The sequence below is a fragment of the Sinocyclocheilus anshuiensis genome, unplaced genomic scaffold, assembly GCF_001515605.1.
Source record: "Sinocyclocheilus anshuiensis isolate Anshui unplaced genomic scaffold, SAMN03320099.WGS_v1.1 scaffold2067, whole genome shotgun sequence".
Lineage (NCBI taxonomy): Eukaryota > Metazoa > Chordata > Actinopteri > Cypriniformes > Cyprinidae > Sinocyclocheilus > Sinocyclocheilus anshuiensis.
In genome coordinates this window covers 40,507-54,850 of record NW_015540844.1, presented here as the reverse complement: position 1 = coordinate 54,850, position 14,344 = coordinate 40,507, and the positions used below count along the sequence as shown (strand labels likewise).

The 14,344-nt window shown below is 34.4% G+C and overlaps 1 protein-coding gene across 1 annotated transcript in view; it reads left to right on the top strand.

Moving 5' to 3' along the window:
* Positions 1-9,884: 9,884 nt before the first annotated feature.
* The window catches only part of LOC107687591 (cerebellin-4-like), a 7,248-nt gene continuing 2,788 nt past the window's right edge, over positions 9,885-14,344 (top strand). The window contains exon 1 of the mRNA XM_016484980.1: positions 9,885-10,548. Within this exon, the coding sequence (XP_016340466.1) occupies positions 10,255-10,548 (294 nt within the window). The 5' untranslated portion in view covers positions 9,885-10,254. The remainder of the gene's footprint in view (positions 10,549-14,344) is intronic.

Here is a 14,344-nt window from a genome sequence, read left to right as displayed (position 1 = left end):
GCAACTTTAGGGATCTTATCTATTCACGAACAGCTTGTAACACTCCAACGAGAAAGGAAAACTTGAAATCGCTTCATATGACCCCTTTAAGATTTTTGTGGCCTAATGTCAGTAACCTGTTCCTATAAATTGTATAAACCAGCACAGTAGCAACATAGCTGTGTAAATATGACCTTGTGACCTATTTGTTGTGGGCTACTGAAATACAGATTCATTGTACAGTATAAGAAGCCAATAAAGTGAGTTTTGCACCCTGCAGTAGGGCACATAAAGTATTCTGTGTGCCATTTCATGACCTGCAGGAGTTTGCCAGCTCAAATTCTCTGCTTAGTCAGACATAAAATGCTTTCCTTCTGCATTGTGGCAAAAATTGAGATTTCTTTCTTTCTTTTTTTTTTTTTGGAGCACTGGAGCACGTGACTGTGCATGCAATGATTATTTTATTCATTAAAAAATGTATTCATTTTAGAACACTGAAAGTTTTTAAACAAACAAGCTTAATTTATCTTCTGAAGCAGTGATTTGCATTAATAGTTGTTTTAATTTGCACTTTATAAAATAAATAAAAAATGAGTCTTCTGGCATCTCTAAAAGCATGTTGTGCTGTCACTACCTGAATTGCTTTAGTGTCTCTTTTTTGAACATTTTGTACTCAAAGCCTGTGAACATGTTTGGTTTTATATTAGAAAAAGCGAGGGGATTACGTCTCTTGCCTTAAATGATCTCACAGGCTTTTACAGTGACATAATTTGAAATCTTACATCTGTTCATCTTCTTAGATACTCAGCTGTTGCTTTGTTACCTTATATTTTTCTGGCTTGTGAAAGAGTACACAGCCAAACCTGCGCTTTTTCCCTGTGTGTGTTTTGCCGTCTCCCTCAGCTGGTGTCGAGCTGAATGCTTTCATCTGTACAGCTGGTGTGAGCAAGCATTTGCTGGAGTGGTCTTTGAAATCAAAGTCTGCTGGTCATTATTTCCACACGATTCAGTGAGTAAAGGCACACGTCTGTTTAAGTGGCATCTCTGCTGTAATGGTGGAAGTGTTGAATCACTCTCAGATAATGAGACCGTGTTTTTATGTGTTGATGTTGTAGGTGGGAGAATTTATGAAGCTGTAGGATTTTAAATATTGTTTGTAAATGCAGGTATCACTGATTTTGTTTCTCATATTTGAACAAACCCCTAACCTTACATATTAAACGTTGGCATTTAACTTATCCCACACAGTCTGGCTATAAATATGAATATTGTCGCAATAGTAGTTTTACATGAAATGCATATACAGTCTACAAATAATTATAAATATTAATATGAAAAATGTAATAAAATATTAATGTATATAAATTATTCTCTGTATTCTCTCTTGTAATTGAAAGAATGTGAATTTCTCTTTTTTTTTTTTTTTTTTTTATATACACACTATATTTCAAAAGTTTAGGGTCTCCGGATTTTATTTTATTTTTTATTTTAATGTTTTCTGAGAATCCTGAAAAAAATTATGTATCACAGTTTCCACAAAAATATGAAGCAGCACAACATTGATAATAATAATAAATGTTTCTCGAGCAGCAAATCAGCATATTAGAATGATTTCTGAAGGATCATGGGACGCTGAAGACTAGAGTAATGATGCTGAAAATTCAGCTTTGATCTCAGGAATAAATTACATTATTAAATATATTCATATGGAAAACAACTATTTTAAACTCTAACATTTTTACAATATTAGTGACTTTATTGTATTTTTCAAATAAATGCAGCTTTGGTGAGCAGAGGAGACGAACACCTTTGAAAAGTATATTATTTTTAAATAACAGCTCATGCTGCCTGCTTTAACTGAAGCACTTGCATGTGAAATATTTGCATTTTATTATTTTATTTTTGTACATATAATTCCTCCTTCATGAAAATAACTTCTCAAATTTGTTTTGGTCTGAGTTTCTGACTTCTTATCATCAGTGCACGAAACATAAAACCGTAAATGCAGCAGTGCATGCGCTGCCCTCTTGACCAGCGCTGCACAGAAGCGTTTAGACTGTTGAAGAAAAATCACTCCAGCCAAAGTGCTCGGCCCATGACCCCATCGTATGGACCTCAGATTAAACAATTTCTCTTGGCCAGGGGTGAAAGCAGCAATCTACCAATCTCTTGTGAGCCGGCACAGTCAGGCAAGATTGGGACCAAAAAGTAGCTTTTCGCCTCAGATTTATTTCGGTCACCTCATCAGAGGTGGGTTAACAGGTGGCTACAGCTCACACAATACAGCTGCGTGTGGGGATCAGTGTGATCGTAATGATTATTAGCAGCTGTCAAAGCTGTCACAGAGCTGGTGCTACCTCAGATCTATTGTGGAATTCCTCCAGCTTCCTCCTTACGGGTATTTTTTGGGAGCCACAGGTGTGTGTTTAAATCTTTCAGCCCTCTAATGCTAAAGGAAACATTCACTTGATGAATATTTTTTTAAAAGAGTGAAATTTACTGTAAGTAGTTATGACAATATGGACTGCTTTTATGGTTCTTTTAAATCATTTTAATTTTGGTATTTTTTTCTGAATTTAATTCATTTTCATAATGTTCATTTTTTTAGAGCCTGACAGATGGAAAGTATAAATTATTTTATGGAAAGAGCTGCATAATTTCTCAGAAATTCGCCTTTTGTGTCCCACAAACTACAACATGAAAGTGAGTAAAGTCTGACAATTTTATTTTTATTTTATTTTATCTATTTATGGAACTATTTTATCGGAACATAATGTACAATATATACCTTTTTTATGGTTCTTTTAAATAATTGTCACTTGTATATTTTTCATAATTCATTTTCATAAGGGACTATCAGACTCTGATTATAAAGTTATTTAAAAAAACCTTTCAGCAGAAGGAAAATTCAGCCAAGAGCTAGTTGTAAAAAAAAATGCACTATTCTATGACCCGGATGAAGTGTGGAATGTTGGACATTTCATGCACTCAATTTTGTCGCAAAGGGGGAGGGGCTATCAGACTCCGATTATGAATGACAAAATAACCTTATGAAATTCATACACTACATGGTTGAGTACATAGTGAATAAGTGCATGGTGTAAATTGCGTCATTTGGGACACAGCTATGGTCATTCCTCAAGAATTCTCCTTTTGTGTCTCACAGGAAACTCTTCAACATGAAGGTGAGTAAATAATGACAACATTTTCTTTTCTTGGTGATCTGTTCCTTTGGATTATTTAAAATAAAAAAATACAAAAATAAATATTCTGAACAGATTGGAATTTAGGTAGTTTAGATTCAGAATATGTTATAGAATATGGACTTTTTATATAATTTTAATGTATGTATTTTTTATAATTGAATTCTTTTTCATAATATTTATTTTTAAAGCTCGATAGACGTGGTCACCAATTAACTATTTTATGGAAAGAGATTCAAGAAAACTCAAATTCTTATTTTGTGTTCCATAGAATACAGCAATAGTGTTTGGAACAACGTGAAGGTTAGTAAATTATGACATAGTTTAGAGTTTTTTGGTGATCTGTTCCTTTAAAAGATGCATTCTAGAATGTATTCTGTTTGCCTTTTTTAATATATTATTAATTTTTATAATTGACTTCTTTTTCATAGTGTTTATTTTTAGAGCTTGATTGACGTGGTTACCATGAACTATTTTTTTGTAAAGAGCTGCTTGAAGACTCAAAAATGATCCTTTTGTGTCCTACAGAAAATAGTGTTTGGAACAATTTGAAGTTGAGTGAATTATGACAGAATTTTTTTTTATTATTAATTGATTTTTTTTTATTAATTGATTTTTTTGTATTAGTTGATTTCTTTTATTAATTGATTTTTTTTGTTTATGAATTGACTTTTTTTATTAATTGATTTATGTTTTTATTGATTTATTTAAAAAAATATATATTAATTGATTAATTTTTTTATAATTTTTTTATTTTTTATTAATTGTTTTTTTTTTTTTTATTGATGGATGGATAACACAATGGATGGATGGATAAATACCTGTTTAACTCCAGTCTGGGGAAAGAGGGGGGGATTTTCATTTTAATTCTGAGGTTAGTTCTGAGGTTTTCTCTCTAGACCGGCAGATTTGTTTGGGCACCCCTAGAGAAGCCTATTTGTTTGAACTTCAGGAAAAGAGCAGGGCTTTGTTTGATGGATTTTAATGTCATTTGTGTTCTAAGTCAATGTCAGCTTTGGGGAGCTGTTCACCCGAAGGCCTTCACACCCAAACGCTGCAGGCCCAGCGTTACTTTGTGCTTTGTGCAAGGACACACACATAGAGTTCTACCCACACATAAACACAGACAACTTCACAGCACTCCACAGTCCTCTACTGATCGCTTCACAACCCACTGAATCATAACTGTGCTCTGAATCGGCCCAATGAGGCGCTCAACCTCCCTCTTTCCACAAACAGAGTCCATGGTGTCGGGTGAACTAGCCTTTCCTTCACGTGCTTACCTGGCTGAGCAGACAGGTAGCGTGAAGGTCATGGGGTCGATTCATTTGCAGCGCTTCAAGTGCAGCTCATTTATCTTACTCTCATCCAGGAATAGATTCACAGCTCTCTCTCTCTCTCCCCAGCTGCTGGCCATCAGAAATCCAATACTCTTAATCAAATATTAACTCCTTATGTCATCATTTGTGTTAGAGTCTTCTCTATCTATCTATCTATCTATCTATCTATCTGTCTGTCTGTCTGTCTGTCTAATAAGGTAAAAGGTAAAAGGAGACAGTTTTTAGAACTGTTATGATTTTCTTTCTCATTTTGCATCATATGTTCATTACTTTCATGCACATTTTTTTCCCAAAATCATCTTTACTGCAGTGCAGTTGGACATTTTACTTTTTTTTCTTCCATTATTCTCAGTGATGAGTCTCATTAATTGTCATTACTGTGATAGTCATTTTTACTGTTTTACAAAACATTACAAATAGTACAATAAATGCTGTATGTGATGCATAATGTATTAATAATTTATGTATAATATTGAATTGATATAAAACAAACAATTATATAAACTATAAAGTAATACATTCTGGAAACTTTTGAAAGGAATTTAAAGTGATTGAATATTATGAAAACATTCTATCAGATGTTTTCCTTCGTTTCTTTTTAAATATATTATTTCAAATGTTTGTGTATATGTGTTATATATATATATATATATATAATTATAGGAATATATAAGCATATAATAAACAAATATAATAATAATAATAAGGAAATTGAGACTATTTTTATGGAAAAGACATTGTACTTTTTATCACTTTTTTAAATTCCCATTTTTCTCAGTGATGATTCAGCTTTTCATTACTGCGATAGTTATTTTTACTGTATTACAAAACAATATGTCTGCATGATGTATACATAATTTTTGTAAACAATTTAAATTATATATATATTTTTTTCTTTAAATTATGTAAAAAATCTTTTTTATTAAATTATACAAATGTATTGCATTAGAGTGATAAAATATTAGGGTGGGGTGTTGTGTGTTGGAATAGCGTCACAATTTTAATGGTTCTTTATCTTTAAGCAAAAGATAATTTTGCGGAGTTGTTGTATACTGATAAATACTCAAACAATAAAAATATTTATTAATATGTTAAAGCAACAAAGAACTTAATAATATTACTCAGTGTGTGCCCTGCAACCCAGTCAGATAACATTCTCATTACTAATAAAATCGTCAGCAAGATGTGGGATACAATCTCAATACAATTTGACATAGTTAAGAGATGAATTTTACCAAATACACGTGTCTTTTTTGTGAATGACTTTGATCCAGAACTATGAGGACTAAACATGTGAAACATTTATGATTTTTGAAATATGCATGGCCACATCAGATGCTGTGTTTTTCTAACCAAGAGAAACTCCATCCACACTTTAGCACAGTAAAGCACTAAATGTGTTTCACTGCCATGTTGTCCTGTTGTTCAAGGAATCGTTCTCCCAGAAATTATAATCTGCTGAAAATTTACTCGCCTTCAGGCCATCCAAGATGAGAGTTTGTTTCTTCATCAGAACAGATTTGGAGAAATGTAGCATTCCATCACTTGCTCAGCAATGGATGCTCTGCAGTGAATGGGTGCCGTCAGAATGAGAGTCCAAACAGCTGATAAAAACATCACAGTAATCCACACCACTCCAGTCCATCAGTTAACATCTTGTGAAGTGAAAAGCTGCGTGTTTGTAAGAAACAAATCCATCAAGACGTTTTTTTTAACTTTAAACTGTTGCTTCTGGCCAAAAATACAAGTCCATGATCCATAATATTGCTGCCTTCAGTGAAAAAGTCCATCATCTGTTGTCCTCTGACATCAAAATCCACTGAAATACTTCTTTAGAGCTGCTTTTTTTTCTGTTTTGCTTGTAAACCGTGCTTGATCTGTGCATATTTCTCTCCTGATTCAGACAAGATGACTTTTTCACTGGAGAAAGTAATATTATGTATAGAGGACTCATATTTTAGCCATAAGCAATACGGTTTGAAGTTAAAAACAACCTAATGATGGATTAATTTCCTAATTGATGGACTGGAGTGGATTTCTTGTGGATTATTGTGATGTTTTTATCAGCTGTTTGGACTCTCATTCTGACGGCACCCATTCACTGCAGAGGATCCATTGATGAGCAAGTGATGCAATGCTACATTTCTCCAAATCTGTTCCCATGAAAAAAAACAATTTTCATTTTTGAATGAACTATTCGTTTCACACAATACAACCATGAGTTTACAGTCAATACTCCCTTCTCTTTTAGAAGTCTGACATTGGGAATATGACAGTGGTGAGAGGAAAATGAAGAACATTATGAAGGTAAACAGCATAACAGCTCACATTTATTAATTAATTTCCCAAGCAACTCAATAGGTTCCCAGGTGAGTTAACTTAATTTGTGTTCCATAAATGAAAAGCATTGCATTGCTCAAGTTCACTCCAGAGAGCTTGAACTCAATGAATTGAGGCGAGTACAAAGTGTATTATGCATTTTTCATTGACGTCTGAACTTCGAATCTGAACTTCATTCCTGGATCTTGTTGCAAAAGCTATTCTTGCAGAGGCTTGATTGCATGACCCTGCATTTAACGATTGAGTCCTGATGAAAGCAATTCATTTATAAACTCATATAATCACAATCTCCAATCTCAAAAAAAAAAAAACAACATTTAAATAAAATAAAAAACTACATTGACAGAATTGCATTGCTTAATAGTCCGGCATTAGAGCAAATAACATTCATGACTCCAACTTGAGATGCATAAAGCAGAGCCAAACACATTAAGCCAAATATTGAAACACTTCAAGGCTCCATTATATTGCACATAAATTGCTTGTCCCTCTTATAACTTTACTCAGTATTTTCTTTATTTTTGAAGCCTGAGTCTGGTATGCCGTATTCTCCTGAGACCCAGCAATTCATTTGTGATTTGTGTCCAATAAAGTGGGCCTTTTTTTTTTTTTTTAAATAGATGGAGACCAAACATACCTCTGCCTTTATCAACTGTACATATACTGTATGTATATATTATAAAAAAATATATATAATATAAAATATATAAAATATCTTTTTTTTTACGTATTGTTATGCATGTTTTTGGGTCGGTCCAATATTACGATATTAATATATAAATAATAGTATTTAAATATTATTTATACAATTTGGCAATATATTCATACAGATATTATTCATAATTGTTATTAATATTTTCATTAATAATAATTGTATGATTAATATATATATATATATATATATATATATATATAATATACAGTGTCAATAATTGTTATTGATATATTCATTAATAATATTAATCTTATGATTTATATATGTATATAAATCATACAATTAATATGATTAATTCTTAATATTGTTTATGTATATATTAATAACAATTATTAACACACACACACACACACAGTTATGTCCCGTGATGTAATTTCTATTGTGCATGTTGTGCTGGTGATATGTTTTATGTAATTCTAATTAGTGGGAGCATGGTTCCTCTGAGCATGTGTAGCACATGAAAGTGTGACATCAGTAACGAACAGCCAATCACATGCCTTGTCTTCTCGCGATAAGTGAAGAATTATGAAGAATTAAACACATTTACACAGAAAGATGAAACGATCTATCCGTGAAAGAGGACAACTTAAAGAAAACATCTTGCCATATCAGCGCAAGTAAAAGTTGTAAAATTGAGTTTATAGTTGATAATATTTATAGGTATAAAAACACTCATATGTACTCATGTTTAAAGCTATTGATTCTAAAACCTATTTATATTGTACTTATATGCATTTAAAATAAAAGCCTAATAATTATTATTAAACTAAACTGGCTTGTTTAATGGATTAAGGGTATAATAATTATATAAATCATATAAAATAATTATAATAAATAATCATCTCTGAAAGCCAGACGATTTTATCTTTAAAAATGTTTTACTATGTAGTGTCCTTTAATCTGGAGCAAGAGAAACTGGGGGAGTGGCTTTATTTGCTCAAAGCTGATTGGTCAAATTTCGGTTTGAGATCTCTAAACCAGAACATAACCTGCCCCAGAGCAGGTTAGCCGTGGAGTGTAAGTAATGGTGATGAACACCGACTAAAGCCGAGCTACATTCATGGTACCTAAAACCCAGAGTTGGCGCACACTAAACTGAAACTGGCAAGCCAGCTAAACCAGCTTCATGGTACAGGCTCCTGGTTATTTAAGTTCGTTATCTGTTTACCGATCTTTGTTTATTTACTTTATTTTTTATTAGCTTTGCTATGCTTTAAATAAAATCACTTGATAAGCATATTCCTGGTATTCAGCTTCTGTTTATTTTATGGTGTTGTTAATCAAGAGTGTGGACACCATACGTGTGAGGTTTACTATAGAGCTGGGACAGAAGAGAAGTAGATTTCTTCACGTTTATTTATTTGTTGCAATTTTTCTTTGGCTAACCTTTTGTTAGCCACATCTTTGTTTTTTTTCCTTGTTACTCCATCCTCAAACCCCTAGACTGAAGAGAAAATGTAACAACGTGGCTAAAAAGAGTTAGCCAAAGAAAAAATAGCAACAAATGAATAAACGTGGCGAAATCTCCTATATATATATATATATATGCATATATATGTATGTGTGTATATATATATATATATATATATGTGTGTGTGTGTGTGTGTGTTTCAGATATGTGTTTTCACAATATATTAATGTAAATTTTGTTAAAGTTATTAATAAATTAATTATATTAATATTATCGCGAATAATGTTAGCATGTATGTAAAATATTTGTATTAGTGCACTGTAAATAGGTTGCTGTAAATTTTACAGTAACTTACTGGCAGCTGGATGCCAGTAATTTACTGTAAAAATGTTTACAGTATTAGTACTGTAAAAAAGAACTCCCTTGCCATTGGTCAGTTTTTCGCGGGCAAGTTCACTACTGTAAATTGATTTACAGTAGTGAGGAAATACAGTAGTGACCGTATATTTTCCCATAATCCTTTGCGGTTTACAGTAAAATACTGTATACACATTTTACAGTATCTTACTGTACATATTACAGTATAATACTGTTCAAATGACAAAAATCAGTTACAGTGTGGTAGTAATAATAATAATAATAACAATAATAATAATAATATTAAAAAAACGAACTGTTAATAACTTTCTGTTTTCTGGGATTAAAAAAAGAGAGAGAGAGAGAGAGCGACAGAGAGAGAGAGAGAGAGAGAGAGAGAGAGAGAGAGAGCGACAGAGAGAGAGAGAGAGAGAGAGAGAGAGAGAGAGAGAGCGACAGAGAGAGAGAGAGAGAGGAACATTCACAGATGTGCGAAGAGGGACATTAGGGTTTTGCTTTAGTTTACGTGCCTAGTTTTATGGCGCAAAACTAATATGGACAAAAAGTGTCGTTTGCACAGGCATTGCGGGTAATTATCTCAGTGCGCACTGAGCGGATTTTTACGCGGAGTCGCCAGGAACCTACGGTGAACCTGCTGCTCTCCAAAACTCGCCTGACCGATCCTCCGGAGTTGAAAACTATCAAAATCACAAGGAATTAAGTCTAACAATAAAAAATGACTATAGACATAAGATTGGTGCATCCACCTACGCGCGTTTGGTGATTTGTAAATCAGCAGCTGGTGTCCGGACGGATGTTTGGCGTAAACGAGCACAGACACGGAGCAGAAGCGAAGTGACGGGACCCGGAGAGCCGTTTGGATTTTGGCTGCGCTGGAGATCGTTCATCATGGTGTCCGTGAAGCGCTTGAATAAGGCGTTTGTCGACTGCGTGGCTTTTTTGTTCTGCCTGGCCGTCATGTGGGAACTCGTTTTGGCTCAGAATGACACGGAACCCATCGTCCTGGAGGGCAAATGTCTGGTGGTTTGTGACTCGAACCCCGCCGACTGGAAGAGCTCTTCCTCGCCGCTCGGCATCTCCGTGCGCGCCGCCAACTCCAAGGTGGCTTTCTCCGCGGTGAGGAGCAACAACCACGAGCCCTCGGAGATGAGCAATAAAACGAGAATCATATATTTTGACCAGGTAAGGCTGCTTTTTATGCTTGTATGCATGTTATATGGAAACGAATCGTATTTTAATAGACGTTGACTTTTGAGACCGTCTAACTTTGTGAAGCTCGTGGTTTAGACTAAGAGTTTTGGGTTACACGTAATACATTTTTATTCTGTATTTATCAGGATATGATTATTTTTTAAAGTCAATTTATGTATACCTGCATACATTACAGTTTTAACTACAAATAAATTGGGGAGGGAAATGACCTTTTGACAATAGCGAGGTATGCTGTCACACTATATGGGGTAAGTTGTCACAATGTCATTAAACAGCCTATTATAGGCTTATCAGCAAAGTAAAAGTCACTTGTAAATAAATAAATACAAGCAAAAATATAAAAAGAACCCTATATCAAATCAATAATTTGACCAACAAATATTGTATGTAAAAATCAACACTGACCCTGTATTTAAAGCTTATTTTTACTTTCACATAACATACATTTTATACAGTATTCAAAATACAACAGGCATAAAGCATTAAATAATTCAGTTAATTTGTCATCATTATCGCAGGTCATAATGAATTAGCATTAGTTAATAAGGTTCTAAATTAGATTACTGTGATAACTGCATTAGGTCTAGACTCTAGAGGTCAATCATTATTTTGACGTTAATATGGACATTAACCCGAGTTCACAGAATAATGTGAAAACACAAAAATCAGCTGGGATGAATTCAAAACAAACAATTTGCATGAGAGTTCAGATATATAAATTCAGGATTTTATGAACATATTTGTGCATGAAAATACACGGGCATGAAATACCAGTGTTATAGGTCATTAGTGATGAGTCAAACTGTGAGGACTGTAAAGGGCAGGGATTTGTTCGTATTGTATTGCTTATTTTTAGCTGTTTGTGGTGAAAGTGGTGCATACTACACTCATGCATTCACACGTCATGCTTAACTTCAGCCTTTAGCTTTATGACTGAAACATTTGAATTGGAAACATTCATACATTTGCTGAATTCATGGCATACTGTATTTCAGAGCTCTCCCATTCCATTCGATATGAACTTTAATACGCTTATAAAAGCATAAAAAAAGTGTGCATTTTTTATCCCCTGCATGTTTTGATGCACCTTATTTCATTCAGTTCGCTTTCTTGGTCAAAGACGTGATAGAATTAATAAAGGAACGTCATTATGCAGGGTCAGATCCAACACAGAGCCTGCATGATGTGCATCCCTGAAGACAACTAAACTAACTATTTTATTACCAATATCCTTGAAATTAATGAAAAATTATGCTGGAGATGAGGCCAACGTGTTTTTGTGTTTCATGATTTAATTATTTAATTATTTCCCAAAAGGAAAAGATGGGATGTTTGGAGACACGTGTCTTCCTTACAACTTTTTCTCATCGTTTGCTCACCCTCCTGTTGTTTCAAACCTGTCTGACACAGAAGAAAATGTTTAGACTGTGCAATTACAATGAAAGGGGACTGAAGATATAAATCCTGCAAAAGGATATAGCACCATAAAAGTGGTCTGAAATAATTTGTACATTTATGTTCCAAGGTTTTTATGAGTCACATGATTTATTTTTGTGTGGAACAGATTGAAATTTATTTCAGTATTCACTGAAAGTATGAAAAGTTCATTATTCACGCTGTTCATCTGTGAACAGATCATTCTTTTGAATCAGATCTTTTCACTGGTTCTCTGGATGAACTGATTCAATCTAAATGATTCATTCATGGATCAGACTGATTGATCTGACTGAACCGATTCTCGTATTAAACTCACAGACTCAGTGATCCGTTCACTTTAGTATATATTATAAATAGTATCAGTGAACAAGACTTGAATTTTGATCTGTTCCTCACACAAAGGTATTGTATGCCTTCAAAATATTCACAATATAGTGCATGACTACATTTATTATACTTTCATAGTGCTTTTGCATCCTTTTTGAGGATTGAAAACTTCCCATTTATTGTAATGGAAAAAGAAAGATACCACACTGGGGAACATTTTTTTTTTTTTAAAGTTATAAATAAGATTATTGGAGTACTTTTTTACAAGAAAATACTATTTCAGTTACTACTTCAAAATTTCACGTTTCATTCAATGTGTTAAGCCTGGTTCAGACTACACGTTTTTTGTTTTTTTTTGTCAGTTGTCAGATTATGCGATTCACATTGCTACCCGAGCATTCATCGCTTGCCGTCTTTAATGATGTGCATGCTGTCATCGAGAATGTGCCATGAACGTAAACAAACAATGGCTAGCAAACAGTGTGTTTTGTCGTCAGAAAAGCCCAAAAAAAGAAAGAAAACCTGACAGTGGACACAAATCTGGATTACATCAAGAGGCCAGTATGGACTGTCAAAGAGAACTGAGGTCAAATAGTTTTTATTGATTCACTCTAGAAGTCCCTTGAGGAAACATCATAAATGCAGGAATATTATAGCCATAGCTCCACGAACATTTCCTCCACTGTAAAATTCCACCTAGCAGGACCGATTCCATTGTCTCTCTTTCATTTCGGCTTGTACGAAGGTGCTTCTGTGCTCCCATTGGCCAGTGTCACAGATGTGATGGAACCCGTCGTGGATGACGGAAAAAAAAAAGAAACATTCTAGTCTTTCTGTGGTGACGTCATGAAGTGTCACAGACGTGGCATCAGCTGTCGTCCACTATGACACACTACATGAGATGAAACAATTGAATCTTGCGTCCCGACGCCCATTGTCATTTATGAATCCCCATGACACCCTACATCAAGCAGATCGTGCCAAAATGGGGCTCAAATCACCTTGACACACATAACACCATCTAATCACCTGGCCTGGCATGTCTCTTGCTCGCGGGACGCCGCTGGGAAAGGCTGCTTGGAGCTTATGGACTGAGAGAAAGAGAGAGAGATCTGCCCTTGTGAATGTACCAAGAGCTTTGTGAACCATCAAAAAAGCTTAGTGTTTGGGATGCTGAGTAATGTGCAATATTTCTTTTTAGACCTCAGTGTTGTAGCCTATATGTTTGTGACCGTTCATAAAGAGCTGAACAAGTATGAATTCTCCCTTTTGTTGGCGTTCTTCTTCAGCTTTAATAAAACAAAGATCAAAAGAGAGTGCAATGTACAAAGTTACCTTTGTGCGCTCAGAGGTTCCATGTACGAACTCCGTCTACTCATCTTTGTGTCCACTAGGTGAAAATGAATAGCCTACACTCTCTTTTTGATGTCTACTTCAATCGTTTTTTCAAACATAACCTGAAATTTCATCAGTTTTGAGAACACTGTGTTTTAAACCTGTTGCAGGACGTTTGGCTCGGAGTTTAGCTGTCCTACGTTTTTGCCAGAGTAGTAATTGGACCTTTTTGTTTTTTGGCTAAATCCAGGAAGATGACATAGGCGGAGTGTAAGGTGTTTTATTATAATTTGACCATGTAAAATAATACAAGAAAATGCATTGTTTTCATTATAATTTTGTAGGTGGCATGATGCCGTTATTTAAATCATTCCCAAACCCTAAGTATTAAAGTTCAGCACTAACTCCCACACTATTTGTGCATGAATGATATATCATATTGTGAAGTTTTTTTGAATTACACTACAGTTCCCGTTTTCTGTCTCTTGCACAAGTGAAAATCCACCTATGATTGGCATTTGTGAAAGTGACGTGTAGCCAAGTATGGTGTCTCATACTTGGAATTTGTGCATGCATTTATCCCATCCAAGTGCGCACACACACACACACACACACACACACACACACACAACACCCAGAGCAGTAGACAGCCATATTGCTGTGGCGA